Source organism: Cygnus olor, chromosome 2 (assembly GCF_009769625.2).
Source record: "Cygnus olor isolate bCygOlo1 chromosome 2, bCygOlo1.pri.v2, whole genome shotgun sequence".
NCBI lineage: Eukaryota > Metazoa > Chordata > Aves > Anseriformes > Anatidae > Cygnus > Cygnus olor.
The window spans coordinates 9,122,533-9,148,662 of NC_049170.1; the positions used below are offsets into that span (position 1 = coordinate 9,122,533).

The window sequence follows — 26,130 nt, forward strand, 5'->3', positions numbered from 1 at the left end:
AAATGTTCCACTGTGCTACTTCTTGTTCGTCTCCCGATGCCAACTTCAACTGTGCAAACTTTACCAGGAAATAAATACAGGACCATTTTAAGCTCAAGGATTTTTTTATTTTTGCCTCCTGGTCTTCTAGATTTCGGGTTCTTCTTAATATTATTTCTGCAAATGCTGAAAGCTGGAAGCTAACTGGGAAAAAAAATAACATTATAATCTGAAATTCTCATGCAATCACATGGTTCACAGAGTCAGAAATTTAAAAATGCCTGGAAGTATTTGGATATTCAAAACAAACAACAAAGAGATTTAGTTAAAATACTCTGAAAAGTCCAAATATTATGCCATTGTTATCTGAGAAGTTCTGTCATCAAGATGATATTTCAGCAGCTTGAGACAGATGAGATTTCTAAAGGGGATTTCTAATTTGTATTTGTTTTTAATTTGGGGTTTGGATCACAGCAACAGCAGCAATTTGTTTTGTTGTGTATTTATGGCTGCACATGTTTAAAATGGTAAATCTGCACTGACCTATTAGACCACAAAAGTGAAACCAGCTTCTGTATTCTCATTCCTTAGCTGGAAAAATAAAACCGCAGCATGTATAAAATAAATTACATTTTTACAGCTTTCAGGCTTGGGACTCAAAGGCTGTGCAAGTACTTCAGATTAGCACAGTTCTGGCTCTAAAAATAAGGAAATGGTTCTTTACCAGAAAGGGGCTGTTTCGAGACAAAATGTGGTTTTCTAGCTATTGCCTTTCATTAAAATGATATCATTTTATACACAATGAAAATAAAATGTAGAAGGAGTTTAATAAAGTGTGCAAGTGTCTTTCTTTGTGAAAGAAATGAAACAAAATACAGAAAGGTGTTGTTTTGATTATAACATCAATAAAGACATCTAGACAATCTAGAGTTAGTATCAGATCATCCTGCAATGAGCACCTTGCTTCTTCTTACCTATCTGTTTTTATTGGATTTGCTCCTCCTGACAATAATAATAATAATGATAATAGCAATAATAATATTTCCATCTGTAAACCTTAAAAGCAAACACATGTCAAGCCATATTTTATTTAACACAGACCTGTGAGTAGACCTGGTACTTGCCACCTGAGCCATGGCTCTGAGGAGAGGTTCCTGGGGCAGAGAAGAGCCTGGGCTGGGTCTCTTTGGTAGCTGGATTCATTATTTGATGACAAATCCTTGCTCTCTGCCTAGTTTCCAAGGCCTGGACAAACACACACGTAATTTTACTCATTCAAGTTGCTTCTTGTCCCCAGATGGAGGAGGCTTTACTCAGAAGATGTTCCTAAGCAAATGATGTTGTAGGTTGACCATTAATAGCAGCCTAACATCTAGGTCTGGCCATTTATCCCAGCAGCATTTATCCAAAACAGGGAAAGTTTTACACCGTGGGCACCCCAGAATGGCAGGAGGGTCCCCAGCATCCCTAGTGGTATTGGCAGGTCCAACGGCACCCCTTGTGAAATGCCTCATTTCCATGAGAAGTCCTTCTGAAGCCTATTCTAGGAATGTCTTAACTAACACTTGCTGGTAGGAGAGGAAGGCGCTGACAAATACAGGCCAAAAAAAAAAAAAAAAAAAAAAAAAGGAAGAAGAAGAAGGAGCTTTATTGCAAATGCGTGATGAAAGTAGTGCTGACCACAACAAGGGAACGAGTTTCGTTATGATGGCTGCGGCGGATCCTCCACAAAAATTACAGGGAGTGCTAGAGCAGCCCTGGAAAGGAGTCAAAATGCAATTTGCTCCATGCATGACCGTCACGGAGAGCTGCCAACAGGGGAAGAAGTGTTCTTGTGCATCTTCCTGCAGATGCAGAGCGATGTATTCTGTAGATGGTAATATAACATGGAGGCTGGAGATGAACTTCCAAACACATATGAAACTAAAGCAGTCAGGCAATATTTCCTAGAAAAAATAGTGTCCTGGTTTTTACCCATTTCTGGTGCTGAGATTGATGCATTCGACCTGTGAAAGACATATTTTATCAAAAATCTGCATTCTGAGTCACAGCACAGCTCAGCATCTCCTTCGTGCCCATCCCTACCTCCCATGCTAAAGGAATCGATTGCATCTGCTGCCCACTCCAGCCCTGACACATCCCTGGGGGATATTAGAGCACTCTAACATTGTCTCACTACTGGCTGAGTTCCCTGCATTGTCCCTGGAAGATTTCTTACCGGGGAGTGGCCCCAGCGATATCCCATTTCTACCCCCTTTTCTATTGATTTTCACGGTAAACCAACACAATGTGGCTGATATAGTTCCCGCACTGCTGATTAACTGAAACATCCTTTCTCTATGATTTTATTTAATAAAAATAAAAATAATAAAAAATTATTGTTTGGGAGAAGAAGGATGGCCTTGCCAAGGTAAAAATCTGCCTTCTGTTGCCCAGCCTTGCACCCCACACTCGCTGCACAACAACTGGTAATAATTTTGCCATCAGCCTGTGACTGTTCCAAAAAGTAGGAACAAACGAGTTAAATCACAAATCTAGTGCACTTCCTATCCTGCCTATTCCCAAAGAACAGCACGTCAGCAGTGCCAGAAGACACATGGATGATAAGTTACTAATAAATTCATTGTGTTGCTTATTTTTAATGGCCTAATAAAAACAATCCTCTTCTTTTAACAGTGTGAGAGTTGCATGAAAAGAACCAGTAGGGTTTTGGAAAACACTTTATACTTGAATAGTCGTGATGGTCATTGTAACAGCCACTAACTGCTATAATTTATCTTTAATCAGGTCTTGATGGCGTTTAGACCAGAGGAGTGCCACCACAGCATCACACCACTCCTGCTCGGTGGTTCACGGCTGCACGGTTAGCAGCGAATCACTAGAGGTCACTTTGATTCCATCTAAACGAGGGAATCCTAAAAGGTTTGGGGCTTGGTTTCTGCTTTCTTCTGTTTTTCAGCGAGACATTGCTTAAAAGGGAACTCTCTTTGCACATGTGTATGGTGCTTGTTTATATAAGCTACTTGGGCTGAGTTTTATTCTGGTGTAAAGGGTGAAACTTTAAAGAAGTTTATAAAGCTGTGCCTATATTCATCAAGAGGAAAATTGGCCCCGAGTTTCTTTTTTAATATGAAACAGCTTCCACTGGATTTGATATTCATCACAACAGATGTCATTATTTAACTCTCAGTAAATAGTTCTGTCCTGTCAGGATCCCTATAAATAGGAAAAGAATAGCTCTGATGTATAAATCTGCAAGAAAATATTCTAATTTTGCTGCCTATTCTGTTGCACTCAAAGGTGTGATAGTATTTCTGTGTTTCTTTCTCAGACACAGCTGATAACTGAAGTGCAGTCATTTCCTTTGTGAAAGAAAAAAAAAAAAAAAAAAAAAAAAAAAACTTCTCCTGATCATGCAGAACATTTCCCTGTGATACATTATTGCTGTGATCAAGTCCAATGGGAGCCCAGGCTTGACTTCTTTTAATTTTGTGAAGCAATAACTTGCCTTGTTGGAAATGGATGAACCTACAGCATGAAATGTGACATTTATTTCATGTTGGACATCTGGGCTGCTTTGGGCCCTAACCTGCAAGCTCTCTTGTTGGGGCATGCAGTGGAAGTACCTGAATCCCATGCTCACTCGGTCCCCAGCAGAGCCCAAGACATCATCACCTGCAGCAGCACCCTGCCCACTGCTAGGTGCAGTTGGTTTATGCGTGTTTTGCTTTGCCCACGAGGCTTCACCTTTTCTCCTGCACCTGATTTTGTTCAGCATCTGCTGGAGGGCTGCGGGGGACCTGATGAAGCAGTGGGGTGGCACCAGCTGTGTCTGTCCCATGGCAGCACTGCTGCCTTAGTGCCAGGTTGCTCAGTGTTGGAAAAAGCAATTCACAGCTCTGGAAACACTGATCAGGGCAGCTGCTTTCCCCGAATGAGCCCTTGCACATCCACACCACAAAACAAAAGCCCGAGCAACTTCCTGGTGTCTGGGTGAGTAACCCGGCTCTGCGGGCACGCGGGGAGCTGCAGGCTGCCTTTGTTCTCCGTCTGAAGCCTGGGAAGGCTCTGGGTACGGGGGTGAGTCACCCAGGCCAAGCGCCGGTTATGTCATGGACCTGCCCAGCAGCCTGTGACTTCTTCTGCCATTTACACAAGTTGCCCAAAAGCTGGGTTTTTGGAGGACGGGAGCCTCCCAAGATCCCAGAAGGTCCTGAGCATGAAGTTAGGTGGTGTCAGGGTAGGCCTCCATGCGTGCTACCCAGCCTTGCAGAGAGGATGGTCTCTGTTTTCTCTCCCAAGCTCACACCACCTCTTCCCTTGGGCAGCACAGGGCCTGAGGGACATTTCTTCCCACAGACAGGCCTCCTCGTGCTCCACGGTGCTCTCTCAGGCCTCAGCAGCTTTATTTCTCTGCGGTGCTGCATGCCTCCCCCTGAAGATCGCATTAAGCAGTGCGACGAGCACCTCTCCCAAGTGGTTCCATCTCCTCTCCCTTCCTTCCCCCCCCCAGGGAAAACTGAGTGGGAATAGTTTTAATTAACTACACAGTACGTGCGCAGTGTTTATACCAACGCAGGCAAGGCTGAACAAGCGTGCCGCGCTCTTGGAAAGAGAGGTGCTGAGGTTTGTGGCCGCTCTGAAGTCCTGAGCCCATCCCACAGCGCAGGGCTGGCCCCTGAGAAAGCTCAGGTTTGGGCCTACCCCGGCTGTGGGTGCAGCTGGAGGGGTGGCTTCGTCAACGCCCGGCCACCCCGTGGAGCTATGGAAAATCCAGTGCGTGCCCTGTGCCAGGAGCACTGGGTGAGCCGAGGAGGCCCTAAACACAATCCAGCACCCCACAGGAGAGCCTTCGTGGAAAAGGGAGAGCAGCTGGGGCAGGGTTCATCTCCGAGTTAGGACAACTGTGTTTTGACATAACTGCAGGTGAGCTCTTGGTGTCTTGGATCCCTTTGAAGTTCTTGGAGATTCGGACAACCCAAACCCTTCCTGCCAGCCAGAGGGTACCTGCTTTGGGGGGAGCTGAATTGTTCCCTTTGACCCCACTGACACAACCGGAAGCCAAAATTGTGTCTTAGCCCCGAGCTGACTGCTGCCTTCTGCAGCCTCCTCGTGATTACATGTGCTGTGCAAAGTTGAACATCTCTAAACAAGCCAGCTATCCTTTTTTTTTTTTTTTTTTTTTTACAAAAGTATTTAGAAGGGACTTAAAGACAGCAGTTGTGAGAGATTTAAAAGTCAAACACAATTTTCTAACCAATATATAAATAGCAGGGCTTTCAAATAGGCTGCTACACGAATGTATGTGTCTGTGTATGGCAGAAGTAAATCTTGGGTTTCACAGTACCTATGGACATCCCTCAGAATGACACAAAGTCACCAGATGATACCTGAATGACTGTGTTTCTCATCATACAGACCATAGAAAATTATCCTTGGAGGTGTTTTTTTCTGCACATCTCTGTTGAAGGCAGAGAGAGAACAACCCACTTGATCAAAATCAGAAGGAACCCCACCAAGGAGGAAAGGACTAAGCCCAGCTCCCTCCAAACACGGCATCATTTTGGCAACACGTTTTTCTGCACCAAGGGATTTTTCCTGCTTTCTCCTTCAGCTGACATTCCTATGGCTATTTATAGTTTCACTTCATAACCAGTGGTTAATATCCTCAAAGTAGCCTAGCATGTGGTCACCCACACAAAAGATGTGGCTGACTCTCCAGCACTGCCTAGAAGGTGTTGGCCACGATATTCAGGCTCTTTCTGCAAGGGACTCTGGGCAGCTGTTGGGCAGGGAAGACGCCTTGGGAAGAAGGTCTTGCTGAGGACACCACACTCTGCAAAACTGTGGGGGACCTTGCAATGCTGCTAGGTTCTCTAGAAAATGCCCCATGCTGTGATTTCATGGATCTTTCTATTTTTTTTTCTACAGAATGTAACCCCCCTTTTTCAAAGACCAGCTCCACAGGTTAAACCTCATTGCACTCTGGATGAAAGACCAGTATTTCATGCCTTCTCCTGCGCTGCTGTGTAGTGACAAAGTTCCTGGTGACTTAAGTGGGAGGGAAGCTGCGTCCTGGGAGACAAACTTAATTGAGTGTAATACCACAGGGCACGTAAAGTAGGACAACACAGCCTGACCTCATTTTGCCTATGCATAACCCTACTGACATCAGTGGGAGCTGCACATATGCAGTCAGGAGATGACATTTGCCCACTCTTGGCTGCTCTAGGAAATTCCGACTTGCCTGATAAATTCTATTATTTAATTGTGCGATATGAAAGCGGGGGATCCACTGAGCAAAGCTGAGCAAACACGGCTCAGCTCCCTGCCTGTTTGAAGTTGTGGAAAGACTCCTTTTGACGCTGGTGGTTGTTGGATTGGTCCCACGGTACACAGTGATTCATAATCATTTTCCTCAATGAAAGCAAGCAGGCTGGTTTGTTGTTATTTGTGGGATCACATGATTCATTATTTGCAAATATTTGAATGTCAGTTGGACTTTCTGATGCCTGTGAACCCCGTAGCTTCCATCGGTGTTCGCACAAAATAGTTATTCATACAAATACTATGCCAGAACAGACTTGTTTGATACTGCACATTTATTATGCTCCTGTTTCTCGAAGCTTTACAGAGTAGAAAGGGCATCATTTGGCAGAGCTAACAAAGCTTGCACCAAACCAGTGACTATTCCAAGAGAACTGTTCATTAGCAATCCCGAGACTAATATTTATTTGCATTCATCACAGCCTAATAATTAAAAGCAGTGCTTACTGCTGTAGAAAGCAGGACTGACTTACAGAGAGGAGGCTGGCTGGGCAAGCCATGCTCTCCCCAGCAAATGCTTCTGCTCTCTCTGCTAGGTTCAGGCTGTGGGAGCAGTACAGCTCAGCAGACCTCTGAATGTCCCAGATTTTAAACCTGGCATTTCTTAGACATGATATTGTTTTAACTCTTGGGTTTCTTACCCCCAGAAGAGAATATAAAGGGAGATTCTTGGTAGATAGAACATGGTACACAGTATTTAGGCAAAATGTTATCATAGAGAACAACATCTGCTACCCAGAGGGGTGGTGGCTCGCCATCCTTGGAGATCCACCAGGAGATGGCCCCCAGCACCCTGCTCTAAGCTGGCCCCATACAGGATGGTTTTGGACATGGGACCACCAGAGGCCCCTTCCAGCCTAAACAGTTCCAAAAAAACTCATGAAATATTTTAATGCTCTGAACCGGCCAAAGATTGACCTGTACCCTGCTTGTAAAATAAGCTTCCTGCACGCAGCGAAACCCTGTGACAGGTCTGTGACATAGTGCCTGTGTGTGGATGATACCGAAAGGATGTTGCTGTAATTGCATGCAGATTTATCATCCGCTCCCTTGCAGCGAATGCCATCAAAAGACTCCAGACTTGGAACAGCGCAGTGATATTTTCCCTGAAAGCCAGGCACAAGTTTGGCGGCCAGGGAACCCTCCGCGGTCACGCCAGACGGAGCATCCCTTGTCACCTCTTCTCCTCGGTAATACGAACAGACATTTCTTTACACCAAACTGAGCAAATCTAATATTTATTTCACATTTAGGTCACGGTCCATCAAAACAAATGTTTTTTTTTTTTTTTTGCCCCAAACAGATTTCTTGACCTTGTGGTTTCACTTCTGGTTTGCAGCAGTATCTGGCCAGAGAGTTGGCTTGCAAAAAAATGGGAACAAAAAAGTTGCACAGGACCCTGTGCTGGGCTTTAAGGTGACAGCACATCTCCCTACGCTCCCAGGCCTGTTCTGAACGCCACGTTTGATTCTTCTGCAACCGGGACAGTATTATTAAAACCACATTTCCTGCGTTTGCTCACTTTTTGTGACTGTTTGTTCACAGGCCTGAAAACCAAAATTTTTAAATGCAAAGAAAGACTAAACACCTCAAAAGCAAAGCATTAGAAATTGCATTAAACTTTCTTGGCTCAAACAGTGCCTGCTCTCACCAAAATATGAGAAAATCCCATCTTCTGTAAAGAGGCACTTTTAAAAAATGATTTATTTTTTTTTATTTATTTTTTTCCATTTCAACCTGCATGGGCCAAGGATCACATTAACACAGCTCTATTGAAAGCTATGAAGTGTTCTGTATATGGAAAATTGACCTTTTTTTTTTTTTTATGGTGAAGTTTGCACTAGTTTTAAAGCAGAAACTGCTGAAGAGAGAATTTCAAAAGCTCAGGAAATCTAGTGGTCCCTGATGGCTCGCAGTAATGAGTAAAACCAAATGCTCATTCTGATTTCCTTCCCCCTGTAATTGAAATATATGTTGTACTGGAGCTGCAAAGCTGCTGCCCAATTATCACCAAACTCAGCTGATTCACATCGCCCGTCCAACTTCAGCTCGATGCGAAATGCTCAGGAGGGCCAATGTAAACATATTTATAGCCCAGTAGGATATGCTGAGCTCTTAATATGTGCGTAATAATGTTATATATATGAGTGTGTGTGTGTGTTCATAGATAGATAGATAGATAGATAGATAGATAGATAGAGCTAAGCAAACTCTTGTGTGTGATGACACATAGCTGCCTGGCCATGCAGGAGCTGGCTCACTTTTGTGCATGGCTTGGATTTTAATTGCAGTGTTGCCATGATCCTCCTTTACTGCCACATCCCTGCGTCCCCTCAGTTGGTTTACCCGGCATATGAGCGTGTGGCACTGTATGAAAGACCGACCACATTAAAATAAACATAAAATAGCCCCAGTCTCTTTAAGGTCATATCTCATGCTGGTTTCACAGGGAAGGCTGGGAAGCTCACGCAGCCTCTCAGGGCTAGCAATGGGGGTTCCCTTTCTGCCCCCAAAACCCTGACAAATGAGCTGTCTTTGCACACCCACCGGGTATTTGGCAGGTAAATAGCAGACCATCACACAGACCAGCCCTAGCAGAATTCCTGTCGTGGAAGCTCCTCCCATGCCAAGCCCTGCAGCCCCATGGGACCGGCACCCCATGCCCCAGCTCCCATCTCAGTGTCACCAGGGGAAAAGCTGGAGAGCTGAATGTCACATAACAGACTTTTCAGGAAGTCTCTGTAATTTCTTTAATTATTCAGACAACAGAGCACAAGGATAATAGCTTCAAGTACATTCTGATACATTATTTTTAACAGTAATAGATATGTATTTAGTCATAAACTATTCTGTAGCCACCACTATGTGTACATTTTATACAAACTATTGCCATACTCGGACCCTGAAAATGGACGGTGACATCTCCTAGATGTTTTGCACAAGGTTACGACAGTACATCCTTCATACGAGATCTGTAGCTAGAGGTTGCATTGGTCCATCTAACAAAGCACTTCTACCGCGTGCCACGGAGAGGTGATCCAGATGTGATGTGCCGAAGGTTTTGGGAAGAGATGTAATAAATACACGGTGAGAGGGAGGCGTACAGTCACCAGAAACACGTGTGATGGAGCACAGCACTGCGTTTCGTTACTCGGCACAATGGGTTGATCCCAGCGGCATCTGAGCTGCTCTCACACTGCAAAGCTCTGCCTTTTGGTGGAGATTAAAGGTGGTGGGATCTGATGTGGTCTCTACTGGGGCACCTACCCTACTCTGTCAAAGCATGGGGTCTGCTCTGGCAGGTCTTTTTCATCTTGGTTGGACTGCAGCCCCCACACCAATGGCTTGCATTCCGTCACTGACATCCCTGAATGCTTCCACTGAACAACCCCTGGAGGAGGTAGGCTTCCACGTTGTCATTTTCTGAGAGCAAAGACCTTACAAAATGGCAGCCACTGTTCAGAGACAGGGTTCAGAGAGCCGAGAAGCCCTGACACTGCCACAGGAGGGACGAACCCTTAAAAAAGCAGAGACTCATTTGTTCCATGTCTGTATTTTCACATCCGTGCTTGGAGCCCTCAATGCACCAGCAGCCCCTAAAGACCCAGAAGTGGCAGAGTCCCAGCCTTGGTACCTGCAGTGCACAGTCCCCATGCCACTGAGAGGTGACACCGCTGCCACCACTGTGGTGGTGACCCCAGGGATGGCTGGAGTGCTGCAGAGGATGACATTTACTGAGATGGAGTAGCTGATTGCAGCTGCAGTCTGCGGTCAGAGGGTCTTCAGGCTCCCAAATCACTTCTCGCTTGCAAGCATGCCCGCCCAAGGGACAAATCCAGTTCCCTCTAAGGTTGGAGAAGAGGTTCCTCTGACCTTCAGCAGGAGCTGGCTGCCCCATTCCAGTGCAAAGCTTCTGTCCCCTGCCCAAGGCCACGGCTCTGCTCTCATCCCGGCAGTCCACATGGGCACTGCTGTGCTGTGAGCATCACCGGCAGGCTCACCGACATCTGGCCACCTTGGCCACCACCAAGAACCATTCCAGAAGCTCCACGGGAGGACATGGACCTCATCTATAGGCTGCCAGGAACGAGAGAGACCACCTCTTTTCATCCATCTGTTGGAGGCTGTATGCATGTCCAGGCTTGGCTACCGCCTCCCATCACTGCTCCAGAAACTCCCAGGCTTTGAGCATAGAAGAGCACACTACTCCTCCATGCATCATCCCAGGAGGACATCTGGACACCATGGAGCTGCCTTCCATCCCGGTGGAGGACACGGCCACATCTCTGGAGCACAGTGCTGCCCAAAGGGTGAACGTCCTAAACCAGCGAGTAATGGAAACTGAAGAAATGGTGAGAAGACATTCAAGGAAAGCTCCCTTCCAGCATGGTCTTGTCTCAGACGCACACACAAAATGTTTTGCAAAATTTTTCAAGGGATCATGAAAAGCCTCCGTGGAGGAGAGAGGGTCACACACAGCGCAGCAGAACCTCACTGATCAGCACCCCCAAACCGAGCTCCTGGGGGGCTTGGAGCTGTGCTCCAGTGGGAGGGCATGGGGGTGGCCTCCTCGCCCTCCTCCTAAAATATGTCTCCAATGCATTCACTAATCCATGGCTGAGGGTGGACAGGGATGCATTACAGCTAAGGCATGGCTCTCAGTATAAACGAGCAATTTTTATTCCATTTTTTTTTTTGACCAAGGGCATTTTGCTCTTCTCCTGGTGGCCCCAAGCCCTACATCTTTACTCAGGCAAGGTGGCCACTGAAATCCGGTGGCCAGATCCTTCTTTCAGCATCAGCAATATGAATGCCAGTTAATTCACCAAAACCAGTGCCAGCTCCCCAGGTAGGCATCTTCAGGGGATGCAAATTAAAGCTAATCAAACCCATGGAGGTGTTGCAATGTGAATGCAGCTGCCTGCCTTCAGGTTAGTTTGCTTCAAAGGGTTTAGCGCCCTTGGGAATCCATCAAGAGTTGCCCACAGCATCCAGATCAGACCGGGAGGAGGATGAGGACCCGGTGCTGAAATTGGAAGAGGGGAAACGTTGCCTGAGCAAGGACGGGGAGACTGGGTGCTGGTGAGGGAAAAGGGAAAAATCTGCCCAGTTGTTAGTGCGAATGAGTGAGGTTCTACTGTTAGTACAACAGGTTCCAGGTTATGAGCCGATGTGATGAATCTCTTTCCTTATTCAAAGTACCAAAATTAAAAGTTATAAGCAACATATATAAATAAAATAATGGGCACCCCTGTAGGCATTGTGTTTCCTAAACCAATAAGCCAAAAAAAAAAAAAAGAAAAGAAAAGAAAAGAAAAAATAAAAAAAAGAAAAAAATGGGATGCACCAGGAACTCTTAGTTATTATATACTAACCAGACTGTGCATGGCACATTTTATTTCTATAAAACTATTAAAACTATTACAAAATATTCAAAAATACATTTTAGTAAATTTACAGCAGTTATTTCTCAATTTATTAATGCAAAACATCCTTTTCTCCCCTCTGTACAAACTACCGTCTCCATCGTCACAGAATTGCCGCCATGTGCGCTTTTTAAAAAATATTATTTTCTAATAAACTTTTCTTGAAGTTAAAAATAACAAAGTTTCTTACGGTTTTTGCAAATAAAAAGTTTGTGTAACAGTCTTGACTTCCATGAACGTGGCCAAATGGTGGTTTTTTTTACAAAGCAAAATATTTAAGAGACATGGAAAACAATACAGGAAATGACGTTACATTTGAAACTATTTAAATTAAAATAATATATTCTCATATTTTACACTATTTCAAAAAATGAAATGTGATTCAGTTAAGTATTGATCTCTCAAAAAAATCTAATTTACAATTCTGTGTATAAAAATATAATTTACGGACCCCCATGAAGTTTTTCTCTTTTTTTTCTTTTTTTTTTCTTTTTGTTTTTGTTTGCTTGCTTGTTACTCTAGACTCACTGAAATGAAGGAGCAATGTAATGGAGAGATGGGAAAGTACAGAATTTTGCTTTCTGAAAGTCAGGACACACGTGACATGTAGAAAAATAGACTCTGCGCAGTTTTGCTCGGCCTCACAAAATAATTTTTTTCCCCTGTGAGTACAGTTCACATGATAATAAATTATCAAAGAAACTATTTAAGGCTCTTGAAGGTCCGGTTCATATCATTTAAAACATCTATTTAACATACCAAAGAAATAAATATCCAGGAGAGGAAGAAAAAAAAACAACAACAACAACAACAAAACAATGAACAAAACAAAAACAACAACAAAAAACACAAATAAAAATATATATATATTTATAAACTAAACGGAACAGAACTTCCCGGGGTCTTTGTTTCCCTTAAAGTCTACTTTGGACTGTTCTACTTAATTATTATTATTTTATTATTATTATTTTTAAGTCTTAATCCGTGCTCTCTTTTAAAAATATGCAATTTTTTCTCTTTTTTTTTTTTTTCCTTTTCCATTTCATTTGGGTTATTTCCTTTTTTTTTTTTCTTCTTCTTCCTTTTTTTTTCCTCCTTCCCCTCCCACCCTCCCCCAAAACACCCCAGCCCCATTTTCTCTCTCTCTTCCTCCCACTCCGTCTCTGTCCCTCTCCGGCCGCTCTCAGCTGGCCGGCGCCACCATGCCCAGCGGGTGCAGCGCGTCGCCATCCAGCACCCAGCTGCCGATGCGGTAGAGGAGCCGTGAGTACCAGTGCACGCCGGTGGTGGCGGTGGCGGTGACGGGGGCGTCCCCGCCAGGGCAGATGGTGGCCAGCAGCCCCTGGAGCAAGCGGAAAGGCGCGAAGGCCCAGTGGGCCCAGCCGTGCTCCTCGATGACGGCATAGCAGGAGGCCAGCACCCGGTTGATGAGGATGGTGCCCTGGGCGGTAAGCGGGGCGTAGGCCCCCGACGCCTCCTCCCTCAGCGTGACACGGTGCACGGCCGCCGGCAACAGCTGCCGCCCGCCCTCGCCCAGCACATAGACGCGCTGGCCCGGCCTCACGCGGCTGGCGTAGAGGGCACGGCCTCCGGCGGGCCCCAAAACCTGTGACTGGTTCTGCTGGGGGGCCACGAAGAGCAGGTGGGCCGCCGTCAGCAGCAGCCGGGCCCGAGGCTGCCGCGTCTCGATGACGTAGAAGAGCTTGCGGGAACTGTCCTCGCGGTCGAGGAAGGCGAGGAAGTCGCTGTAGAGCAGCCGGCCCTCGGCGTCGGCTGCCAGCACGCGGTCCCCGGGGCTCAGGTCCTTCACCAGCTTGGTGCCGCCGTGCTCCAGGTGCACTGTGGCTGAGCCGGGGAAGCAGCCCCCGGATTTGGCCGCCACCGAGTTTTCTGCACAAGGAGAGAGGCACAGCAGGGTTAGAGAGGGCACTGATCCCACCCGTGGGTCCCACCCATAGGTCCCACCCACCCCAAACATCTCCAGAACCTCAGCCAGCCCCAAAAGTCCCCTTCCACCAACACAATGCCATGGCCATCCGGGTGGGCCTCCCTTTGGAGCCTGTCAGTCGCGTTCGCCTCCTTGGGCAAACTGGCCAAAACACCTTGGCTGAAAAAGCTGTTCCGGAATAAATATTTTTCCAGGAGGAGCTTTTCACGTGGGTGCTGTTTGCCCTGTGCCTGACAGCTGCTGCCAGGTAACTCATGGGCCTACAAAGCAGAGCAGCTCTGCTGGAAGGAGGTCGCTCCTCCTCTGGGGGGCTGTTCCCCGTGCTCAGTGCCCTCGGGGAGCTCATACTAAAGGAGCCCATCTCCTAGGCAGTGAACACCATGGGGCAGGAGGGTGTCTTTGTCTGGTTTGTGCTTTATTCCCATGGAAAACAGCAGGGAGAGACCCTCCAGATTTGCCGAGCCCTCCTACTATGGCTGGCACACCTCACCGTTCTGCCATTATACCAACACTGCCCCAGCTCTCTCTGCCTTCCCACTCAGCACAGCATCTTTTGGGGTTCGCACCCCATCCCTGGTAACACACTTGCCCTGCAGTCCCCAGGACTTCTGTTCACTCCTCTGCCCAAACAAAAATTCGCCTTCCCACCCCACCAAAAGCAAGGTTCTGTCCTGGAACGGTGGTTCCAGGGCATCCCCATGCCTACGCCCAATACAAGCACCTCCTTCACGTGCTCATTTGCTGCTGGAACTACTCAGAGGTTTGACACTAAATGCTGTAGCCACCAATGCTGCTTTTGAGCGCTAGCAGGAAAAATAACTGTAGGTTTAAACAAAACAGAAACATGGTTTTAAAGTGTCTCCTGCTAATTCCCTTATGAAAGTTTAGCCTTGCGTGGTATGGTTGGAAAGGACCATTTCCATTTTCCAAACTTAGCCTAGGGACTGCGGGGTCTCATTTTTTCTTCATTGGGCTGTAGCCCATGGTATGTCACTGCAGCAAGTGCCTTTGCTACAGTCATCAACATTCCTGATCCTTCCCTTGCCTTCACTTGGTTTCTCCCAGTTACTCACTATGCCAATTCAGAGTCCTGGTAATTTATCTCCTAAAGGCAGTCGGATTTTATATTTTGCTTCTGTGGCTGGTGCTGGAGCTATTATGATTTAAATAAACACTTGGAGTGTCTCCTAATGACTTTCTCAGGAAGGACAGGAAGGGCGAAAATTAGAATGTTATTGATTTGCTAACGACTTTATCACTTCTCCTTCAGAAATGAAGCAGCAAGATCTCCAAGGCCTCTTCAGGGACGACATGGCAACAAACAAGCTATGTGCTTTATGTGGAGTCCTCCACTAGCAAACTACACCTTCGTACAAGCCCGCAGCAAAGGTCTGGCTTGAGCTTTGTTTGCATATTCAGGGACTTGATGAATAGATCTAGTAGTGTAGCAGCTCTACAAACATGCCAGTGAATTGGCAGAGGTGTGAAAATCTGCCTCTTTGAGCAGCGCTTGTTTGGGTTCTCTAATTAAAATCCAATAAAGGATCAGCATTGTCATTCTGATTCATGTAATAAATGCAGACACTCTTGGAAGAGAGGACACTTCCATTTTTTTTCCCAGCTTCTTCCCCCCCTTTCTCCCCCTCCCTATTTGTTCAGGTGCAGAAACCCTATGTGCCAATTCACACACATACTCTCCAAAAAACCCAAGACCTTCCAAGCACTATTTGCACAGCAGAGCCACTTTTCCAAGGCACTCAAGATGTGTATTTGAATTTTAAATGTAGAAGCTTGCTCTGAATACTCGCTGTGGTGCATTATCAATGTCCCTTTTACCACCCCTGCCTATCCCTCCTCTGTCCTGGTGACAATAATTCAGGCCTTGGGGGAACTCTTCTTTGCATTCCAGTCTCTGGGATCATACTTTTTGCAAACAGAGATCTAGATAAAGAATCTTCCTGCCTGCCATTATGGGGGTTTAATCTTCTCATAAGATGCTCTGTCATGAAACGAGGTTTCCACAGTGTGAAACCAGACCAAGCGGGTGGAATTCAAGCCTGCTCCCTCGCAACCCGCGTGGTACAGTCACACGACCCTGCCTGACATGCACTAAATGTTACCCCAAAGTCCGTGTGTGCGGAATCTCAATGAGCAGCTCGGGGTTGCTCCTCTCCTATGAAATATACATGGAGGTGGATTAGGGTGGCCGCCTGCAAGAAGGTTTTTGTGCGCCACAATCAGACACCTTGAGCCATAAAGCCCATCCTCGCTATTGAAAGGGACGTTTCATACCACAACAACCCTGACGGCTTTGCGGAGACCCCTTTGGGCTAGAAAGGAGTGGGGAGATGAACAAAAGCGGTGTCAGGCTGTGGGGACAAAGCCCTTATGGGCCTGGAGAGGTCCTGCTTTGGTTTGGGCGGCTTCAGGCTGCACTGAGGGGATGAACCCCACTTACAGACAGGTATGGTGAGGCCAGCCAGGTTTCCCTGACATGGGGACTGCAGGTTTCGAAGTAAACGGCTATATTTAGAGAAAGCCCATTATTTTCTTTTGCGCCCAAGTGTTTCTTGACACTCACAGCGCTCTGCCAGGCTGGAGGATGCTGTTACAACGCACTCCAGCTGCAGGAGGTGGTGGCGGCGGCTGGCACTCGCCAACCGGTTCGCTCAAATAAATAAATATAAATAAATAAATAAATAAATAAAAAGGTGCCAAACTGCGCGGAGAAAATGCAACTCTAAGAGCTGGGGATTTCCTGCGAGCTGTTCCCGGGTTGAGACAGCGTGTGGCGTTGTAAGCACAGGGGAGGGGAGGGAAAAAAAACGAGATGTGTTTGTATCTGCATCTGGGAATTTCCTAGCGGCTACCGGCGAAGGCAGGGGACCACGTTATGTATTTATTTTCCTGGCCGGCTCTCGCTCCGAGATTAGCGATCGCGAGGAAGGCGTGCAGCCAGCGGGGCAGCTGGAGACGGCCACCGGGTGTTTGTGCCGAACACGCTCTTTGGATGGGGAAAGCACAAAATCCCACGGTGGGAGGAGAAGGGTGTGTGGCTGCTCGTGGGAAGGCTGGCCAAACAAACAAGCGAAAGAAAACGCTGTCAAAAAGTGCTGCAGCTGGCTGAGCTTTTTTTTTCTTTCTTTCTTTTTTTTTCCCTTTCTTTTGTACCCCCTCTGCTCGGAGGCGGGAGGAGGCAGGTGCGGGGCGGGCAGGGCTGATGGGGACGGGGGTAGGGGGGACCTGAAGGCACAGAGAAGGGCCCGGGGGTGTCCCCCCCGTCTTACCTGCTTTGACGGAGCAGTGGATGTGCGCCTTGGACTCGTAGTACACCCAGTCGAAGCCGGCCTCGACGGCGAGGCGGGCCAGCATGCCGTACTTGCTGCGGTCCCGATCCGACGTGGTGATGTCCACGGCTCGCCCCTCGTAGTGCAGCGACTCCTCGGAGTGGTGGCCGTCCTCGTCCCAGCCCTCGGTCACCCGCAGCTTCACCCCGGGCCACTGGTTCATCACCGAGATCGCCAGGGCGTTCAGCTTGTCCTTGCAGCGCTGCGGGGACACGGGCACACAGGGAAAGGTTGCGGGGACACTGCTGCAGCCAAGCCCTGATCCCCCTCCACCCCCCCAGAAAAAAAACTCTTTGCACCCCCAAGGTCGCATCCTGCCCTCCCTCCCTAGCCAAAACCGGCGGTAGCCCCCCCAGAAAAGAACTGCAGGGCGGGCTGAGCATCTCCTCCCCCGCTGCCAGGGAGGCAGGTGAGGAAGAGGAGGAAGGAGGATGAGACTTGGGGGCACGGGAGGAAGAGGGGGTGAAAAGCCAGGAGCGGGGGCCGGGATGGAGCCGCCCCCTCCCCGGCACCTGCCGGGGGCTCCCCCCACCCCACGACTGGCGCCGGGCCGTGGGTGCGTGGATTCAGAGCCACCCGCAGGGAGCAGATTCCTGCCGCCGAGTGCCCTGTCCCCTTCCCAAGAGCAAAGTTTCTGCCGAGAGCAACCACTCGCCATCTATCTCAAAGTCCCCCCGGAATGTCTCCCCGGGTTTTTTCGGCTTAATTCTGTGTTGAAAGGGGTCTCAGTACATGTTAACTGCCTTCATGCGCTGGAGGGAGGGTGTTTTTATTTATATATATATATATATATATATATACATATATATTTTATTATTTTTTTTTCTTTCTCTCCCTTTGCCCATCGCTCATTAGAGCCCTCAAAGCAGTATGGGCTGGGAGCCTTCACCCCTCTTCAACACACATCCGAGCTCACCTCGAAATACGAACAAACCCACGGCAGAAAGAGCACAGCTCTTAGAGGGAAGATGGAAAGCAAGGGAGGGCCAAGCAGAGAAGTTAGGCGAGTCAGGGATGCTATGAGGGCTGCGAGAGCCTTTGTGTGGAAGGGAAAGGTTTCGGGCCCCGTTGGGAAGCACCGCAGGGTTTTTCCTTCGCCCCTCCTGAGGCCCCTGCCTCCCCTGGGGCTGCACGGTGCGCTGGGGGTCCTGAGGGGCCGGGAGGTTTGCGGGTGCAAAGGGGTGGGGGGAGATGAGGAGGGGAAAGGGAGGGAAGTGATGCGGAGGTGGAGGGGGTGAGCTCTAAATGAGACCCTACAAGTTAGGGGGATTCGTGTCTTGGCCAAGAGCGGGGACAGGGCAGCTCTCTGCAGGGGAAGGGGCTGGCAGCCCCAAGACACGGGAAATCAGCACCCAAAGCTCTGAAAAGCGCTCGGCTACAGGTACAACATCAGCAAAAAAATCACGCGTGGCCAACTGCCCCCAACTCCTTCCCCTTTTTTATTCGAGAGGAAAACAACCCACGGGTGTCCCCGGCGTGGCCCCAGCAGCTCCCCCCGGGCTCCCGCAGCCCCCCCGGCCCGCCGAGCACCACAAAGGAGGCCGGGCCCGGCCATTATTCCGGCGACACTGCTTTTAGGGACGTGACAAGGTTGCTCAACAAGAAAGTTGCCGTGTGTATATATCACGGCCATAAAAAAAAAAAAAAAAAGCCATGCCAGCAATACGCGTCTCCCGCCGAGATACCGAGCGCAATCGCGGCTTCACTTTGGACTCTCCGGCCTGGCTCTTGACGCAAAGAGCCGGGCGTTTGGGGATTTTCAACCCAATTCCCGGCAGCAAAGCCCAGCAGGACGAGGAAGTTGAGTTGGACTTTCTTGTTTTACCCCCCTATTTTTTTTTTTACCCCCTCCCTCGCACACCTGGAGGATGGCTGGGCTCCTCCGATGAGTTATTTAGGGGCGAAGGACCCGGCTCCGGGAGGGATAAAGAGGCAGAAAGAGGCTCCTAAAGGACTTTTCCTCCCTTTCATACCGCCTGAGCTGGATTGTCGGAGTCAAAAGCCGTGAAGCCCAGACTATTTATTAATTCATTGGGTCGTGTGCCACAAATCAAGCCCAATTCTGTTCAGCCACCGTGAAGCTCAGCAGGGCTGCCTCCACTAACGCTTTGTGTGGAGGCAAAGTTGTTCAACAAGCCCTCTCCTGCCAGCTCCTAATCTCTTCACAAATGAATTGCTTGAAGGAAACACTTAACAGGTACCTGTCAGTGTAAACAACCTGGTGGGCTTCCTAAATGCCAAGTTGATCTCTAAATTCCTCACATCACGCACCGGTTGTGTGCCTGCATTACGCGAGATTGCGAGTTTATTTCATACAAATTCCAGCTTTATCATACTGCCCCGGCCTCCTTATCTCTTGGCCGGATCCAGCCAATGGCTGGGGTGGGGGGGGAGGAAGGGGGAGCCTTCAGCAAACTGCTGTTGTCACCTGCAAAGTTGAGAACCTGACTTCCCGAGCTCTGTTTGCGTTTTTTTTTGTTTTTTTTTTTTTTCTTTCCCCCTCCGGAGTTAATATTAACCAGCGGCTAATGCATTCGGCAGCTATTCTCCAAGTTTAACGTTCTATTCGGGGAAGATCTCTCCATGCTTGAAGGGCTGGCCAAGCGGGCGGTGCAGGGCTGGGGTTTAACGAGAGGGAAAAGGGACACGGCACCTCGGGGGCTGTCCCCAGACCCCTCCCCAGTCCCTGCCAGCACCGTCTTGGGGAGCCGGGGCCCGGCTGCGCCCCCGACCCCTCCGGGGTATCCCCATCCCTTCTCCACCCCCCCCCCCCCCCCCCCCGCCTCATCTCCCCAGCCCGCTTCCCCCTTTGTGTCTAAGGCACGGGCACTGAAGGAAAAAAAAAAAAAAAAGTATTTGTTTTCGTTTCGTTCGTCTGAGGGAAGTTGACAGAAGGTCAGGAGTTCAGCCGCTGCCAGCTAATGCAGCCGAAAGCGGCCAGCCGCGGAGCCGGGGAGAGCCGCGGGGCCGGGGTCAGCTCTGCTGCCAACTCCCCGCCCCACCCCGGCCCTATAGCCCACCTTGCCGGCCCTACAGCCCACTTTCCCGGCCTTACAGCCCACTTTTCCGGCCCTACACCCCCTACCCGGCTCCGCCGCCCCCCGCACACGAACCGGCGCGGCCGCGCAGGGATGCGCCGTGTCCCGGCGGGCGCCCGACTCCCGCGGAGCCTCCCTGCGGAGGGAAGGGGGAAAAGCCGAGGCGGCGCGATCGATGGGCGAGAGGAGTTCAGTGGAGCTGAAAATGCGGGAGATGCGCCCGCACGGCTCGCACAGGGGGGCGGAGGAGCGCGCAGCGGGGCGCGCAGCGCCGGGGCGGGGATGCTCCGCGCACCGCGATGCGCGCAGCGAGCACCGAGATCCGAGCGGAGAGCACCGAGATCCGAGCGGAGAGCACCGAGATCCGTGCTCCCACCTCCCAGCACCGCACCGCACCCCGAGCCCTCAGCACCGCTCTCCCCCTCTCCCAGCTCCCAGCACCGCGCACCGCGCACCCGGCTCCGCGCTCCTCCGCAGCCGCGCAGCGCAGCGGGGCGGGCGGTGGCGCCGTGGCCGAGGCGCGCCGCCGCGCTCCCGGGGACCGGCCGATTTAAGGTGGTCGGCACGAGATGGTGCCCAACGCCGCCGGTCCCTCGCCCCCCGGAGAGCCGGCAAACGTGCGGAAAATCAGGCCCGAGGAGCGGGGAGAGTTTGGGAAATTCCCCCCCACGCCCCCCCGCCCCGGCACACACACACACACACGCACACCCCCTCGCCGTCCACTCCCCGCCTAGTCCTTCCAGGCGAGTCCTGTTCCAGCGCTGAAGGTGGGGCTTAAATGTATTAATATTAAAAAAGCGCTGTTGACCTATATTTGGAGGAAACCCATTTCCAGTGCCTAGATTGCATGTAGTTTCAGAAACTCCGGGATTGGCAGAGCAATTGACTTCACCGAGCTCTCTGGTGAGCATGAATAATAATTATGAGGTGACTCTTTGAGAGGTTCTCTCTCTCTCTTTCTCTCTCTCTTTTTGCATAAAATGGTTCCGCAATATGATTCCACCCGAGATCCAATATTTACCCAGTTGTAAACCTTGTGCCATCAGATTTTTTAAAACAGAAGGTGATGCAATGCTGATAAGTTGCAAGTCCCTCCCCTATGGAAGTACCAGAGCATTGGCGGCGAGCATCCTTAAAGAAATATCAATATATTTACGCTCTGATGGGCACAATTGCAAATGATGGTATTGCAATACGAGCTATATAATACGGAATCAGGAGAGGAATGGTCGATCCGGCTTCAGCTGCCTTTTGTGAGTGCACGACTGCATGCCTACTAAATTTAGAATATGCTCGCGAGGAGAAAAAAAAAAAAAGAAGAAGAAGAAGGATAAAATGAAATGAAAGAAAAAAAAAAGAAATGAAATCAAATAAAAAGATCAAGTCAGCAGGCGCACCAACCGAGGACTACGCTTGTAATAATGAGTGAGTGGCCTGGCGGTCACTATACACTTGGGGTCCTCTGAGCTGTATGCAATTCGTTTGATCAAAGTGCATCCTTGGGGACAAATGCAAACAGCAATCGCTAAACCAAGTTACAGGGAACGCCATGGCACGGTAATGACTGTAAGTATCACACAGATCCCCCACCAAATATCTAGCCAGCTCCAGCTCCAGCCCCTGCTAACTTGTCCTGGATAGATGGGGTTTACATTCAATGGGGGAAACTAGCCGAGTTTGGAGGGGCGGGGGGAGGAGGGGGAGAGGAAAAGGGGGGGCTTTCAAAAATACTAAGACAGATGCGTCCTTTAGGGTTGCTCAGAGAGGTTAACAAACACAAATACAGGTATCTCTGTGGCTCTACCTGAGTCATCAGTCTGTCAGCTCCCGTGTTCTCTTCATCCTTAAAAATAATGTCAGGGTTGTAATTTGGGGTTAGTTCTTTAAATCTCTCGGAGTTTCTTGTGATCTTCCCTTCATATCTTCCACTGGCCCCTAGGGTCTTCTCTGCCACATTGGGAATAAACTGCTTATAGGCTAAAGGGGTCAGCTTTTTGGGGTGTCTCCTTTTTCCAATGCCCCTGCCTGGTCCACAAGTCAGCCCAGAGGAGACTAAAAGAGCGCAGATGAAGCCCACCAAGAGAATTCTTGTCAACAGCAGCATTTCGTCCATTGAATCCAATTACTTCAAAGCTCTCTGTGCCTATCCCTGGCTGTCTCTCTAGAGCTCTCTCTCCTCCTATGTCCTTGTCTGCTTTCTGAATCGTATACTATCCACCGATCCCTAGCAAGACAGGTGCTGGAATGGCAGGCTTTAGGTCGCTGATAACGGAACACATCGGAGTTTGGTCGGGAGACAGCAAGCGAGAGACAAAAAGGGTCTGATTTTAATGGTAGCAAAGCAAGACGCTTGTGAGAGGAGTCTGCCTTTAGTTCTATATTATAGCTGCCAGGGCCGAGAGCTGATTGGCCAAGGCGAGACAAGCTTGTCTTCTGATGTTTTAACCCTCAAAAAGGCAACAAATTCTTGAAAGATTTTTTTTTCCTTTTACCTGAAGGGCTTGGAGCTGAAAGGGGTGGAGATTGAGCTTTCTTGGGATAACATCAATTACACGCTGTTTTTTTTTTTTCTTAAAAAAAAAAAAAAAAAAAACTTTCTTGGCAGAATGGTACATTTGTCAGCAAGAGGAACAGATGCCTCTGTGAAATAAAAAAAATAATAAATAAATAAATAAGATTAGCAAGCTGCCTCGGTGCAAGGCAAGTTTCTAAGGGCAGTTGCAGGGAAATAAAATTATCGGGGAACAGTGCAAATAGAAACATATTGGGGAATTAATAAAGCCCAGGGGAAGCATAATGTCATTTAGGGGTGATCCCACCTAAGTGGCTTTGTAACAGGTTTCTGCCCCCTGCAAAGAGATACTGCTCTCCCTCATAAAACCACGCATTTTGAAAACACACTCCCCTTTTAGCTGATAAATGGCTACTTTGGGGGAAGAAAAAGGCAAGTCTGACAGGAGACGGCAGCTTTGTGAAGTTGGCGTGTCTCACTTTGTATCCCACAACTGCAAAGTGGAGGGACCCAAGCAACATTTTCTTCAAAGACCAGAGCTACCACCCGCTTTAAAATAAGGTAGTACCTTGGGAAGTGCAGGAAAAGTCAGCTGATTAAAAATAGATGGTCTCCTGAGCACGCTGGGGCTGTATTCTTTGTTTCTTTGCTCGAAGTCGAAGAGGAGCGTTTTAGACTCCTACACCTCCTGGCGGGGTGTCATTAAGTTTTTAAGAAAAGCGTAGTGTTGAAAGCATCCGCAAACACAATTAACAGAGATCGATCCAAGCAAAGTGAATGGAAAGGGGATAAGTTTAATGTTAAATTAATTGTTATCTCATGCACCGTGGCAAGTGATGTCTTTATCCCGATCTCCAAAAGCTACTAATCAGACAAAGGTGTTGAAAGACGAGCAAAATTGCAGAGATGGGGATGATAGAGCAGGTTAGACAGAAAAGCAGACTCCCATATGAACAAACACTTCTGCTCCTGTAAAGGGCTCATTTGCTTTTGCTCCAAAGGACATACAATTTCTAGAAACTTCAAGTTTTTAAAGAGTTCTTAAAATTACCAAGGTGACATGATGAAGTAATTCAAAGTCCAGTCTCAGAAAAACAAAACAAAACAAAACAAAACAAAAACTTTATTTAAGGAAAAAAAAATGCAGCTCTTTGTGGCAAGCAATTATATGGGAGTTTTCCGGTCTGTGATATAGAGCTGAGTCGTAATCAACTTAAACCACGTGCAAATGGACTTTAAAATTAGTTTTTAAGAAGTAAAAAAAAAAGTTGTATATCCGCAAACTGCAACGAGCAGGACAACACGGACTTTCAAGGGACAAAGTGATCTTTTTACGTAAACTTCAGGAAAAAGCCGAAAGAAGCGGTCTGAAAGTCTCAAAGAGACTCTGACTGGTGCTCTTCCCCCTTGTGCAGCGTATTCTTTTCTTCTGTTATTTATGCTTCTTCGTAGAGCTTGAGTGAATCATTGATTTATCATTCCCAACTTTAAACTTAGGCGTTTTAACTTGGGAATGGGTAAAAGTTAGAAAGCCAGTAGCTTGTCTTCTAGGTTTTTATCAACCAGCTGAGCTGCAGAAACAAGTTGTATAACAGCTAAATACCTGCTTCACGCTATTAAAAAACAAACTGAAGTTTTATCTCCCCGTCTGCGTGCATGTGAGAAGACAGATACAAGGAATATATAATTTATACAAAAGAGGGTATGTTCTTTTGATGTGGTTGCTTAAACAGCATGACTTGATATAACAGTTGATTAAACAGTGCCAAGGAATAAAAGCTACTCCTAATGGTGTGGGATCCTGCAAATCTTTTATCACCCCTCTTACCTTGTCCCCCTCCCCAAGGAAAGATGATCGATATGCCGGCCGCTGGAAAGAGAGGCTTTGCAGCGAAGAAGTACCGAGAATAAGGATAAACTCCCTCATTATCAGATTGCCATATGTACAAAGCAGTCACCCAAAGATTAACAGGGAAGGAAACGCAAAGAAGGAATTAATTAAATGCGAGCAATAAATGCACGGGGAGGGGGGGAAAGGGAGAAATCGGGAAAAGTTGGAACTGGGGGAAGCTCGAAATCACCCTCCTATCAAATTAGATGTGAAAGAAAGCAGAGCTGGGGGTGGCTCTGCTCAGTTTCAGCGCAGGCTGCGGCTGCCGGGGCCGGGAGCAGGAGCGGGGCCGGGCCCCCGGGATGCGCCCCGTTTCTCCTCCGCTCCTTCTCCCGGCTTTGACGAGCTCCCCCGCTTCTGGAGGGGGTTGTGGGGGGCTTCGCAATCGTCAAGGGTCTCCTAGCAGAGTGCAGGCAGCGGGCACATAACCCTCCGACCTGCCTCCTGCCCCTGCTGCAGGGGGATGCTGTAGGGAGCATCGCCGCACACATCCCTGCCTGCACCTTTTGGCAAGCAACGCCAAACCAGGCAACAAAACCAGCCACCAAGTCGGGCACCTATGCCTTCTTTAGAGGGATTAATCCCTCAGTTTGTATTATAAAAATCAGTGCTGTGTCCTGTTGTCCCCAAAACCTGCAGGCCGCTTTTTTGCTCCCTGAGGAGGGAGGTCGGGGCCTGTCCAAACCCTTAGGGGGGCAGTCAGATGCTCCGCAACCTTTTCCCATGCCCTCCCACACCAAAGCCCTCCCAAAGAGGCCCTCAGGGCCCCACTGGGGCTGCCCAGGTCGAGGATGCTCCCGGCTGGGTCTCTCTTGGAGGTGCCACTGGGCTCCCCGTTGGGCCTCCAAAACCCTGGTGGGTGGTGGGGAGCCCCATAAGTCATCTTGACCCCTGGTTCTCCTAAGTACAGCAGGCACTGGTGCCATGGGCACATCCAGCCTTGACCCCACAGAGTCCTCTTTTTCTTGCTCTTGTGTGCCACAACCACATGGCCCAGCTTTCCTCACTTCCTTCTGGACTCTTGCAGTGGCTCTGCCCAACCCATCACATCTCCGAGGTTTCCCCCTGCCCATGGGGCCATACACAGGGCCATGGGATTGTGCTGGCCTGGGGATATGTCTACTCAAGTGCCCCACTTCACTTCATTATCCCTTGCTGCCATCCAGCAATATCTCCATTTGAGAATCTCAGTTATTATTTATTTATTTAGTTATTTATTTTGAAATCTGGACTTGTCTGCTGTTCACTTTGCATGAAAACAGGGAAGGGTTCAGACCTCACAAGTGATGTTGCTCGTTGGCCAGACTCCCTGAGTTTTCTTGCACTGATGTACTTTTTTTTGATGAATTCCAAAGTACAGGAAGTTCCCTTCAGAAAACTGGAGAGGCAGATCTTTGTAGATTTTAAATAGGTCTCAATTATTTATCACCCTTAACAGCCATCTTTAGAGCTCACCTTTAATATATGACTTTTGAAATCAATTACCACTTATTAGAGTGTTAAAGCTTCATTCTCGTAGCCTTTTTTGCACCTGTGATGCTTCCCAAGAAATATGGGACCTGAATGCCCATCTACAGGGAAGAAAATCCGAATAACTTCAGTGAAAGCAGAGGTTACAATAGAGTAAAACTGGTGTAAGTGGCAGGAGAATCAGGCAGGCTT

At 48.5% G+C, this 26,130-nt stretch overlaps 1 protein-coding gene across 1 annotated transcript; it reads right to left on the reverse strand.

Moving 5' to 3' along the window:
- Window positions 1-12,872: 12,872 nt before the first annotated feature.
- Window positions 12,873-22,436, reverse strand: SHH (sonic hedgehog signaling molecule). The gene is made up of 3 exons (XM_040549133.1): window positions 21,870-22,436; window positions 16,968-17,229; window positions 12,873-13,622 (listed from the first exon to the last, which is right to left on the reverse strand). The coding sequence occupies exons 1-3, from the start codon at window positions 22,176-22,178 to the stop codon at window positions 12,916-12,918; spliced, it is 1,278 nt and encodes a 425-aa protein (XP_040405067.1). The 5' UTR covers window positions 22,179-22,436; the 3' UTR covers window positions 12,873-12,915.
- Window positions 22,437-26,130: the final 3,694 nt, after the last annotated feature.

Bases quoted from the DNA above. Each gene is read 5' to 3' on its own strand.
- SHH (XM_040549133.1), bottom strand. From the start codon at position 22,178: ATGGACGAAATGCTGCTGTTGACAAGAATTCTCTTGGTGGGCTTCATC. The intron at 17,230-21,869 runs GTAGAGCCACAG...GTGTCCCCGCAG, and splicing joins CTGACAGACTGATGACTCAG to CGCTGCAAGGACAAGCTGAA. The intron at 13,623-16,967 runs GTAAGACGGGGG...CTCCTTGTGCAG, and splicing joins CCACTGCTCCGTCAAAGCAG to AAAACTCGGTGGCGGCCAAA.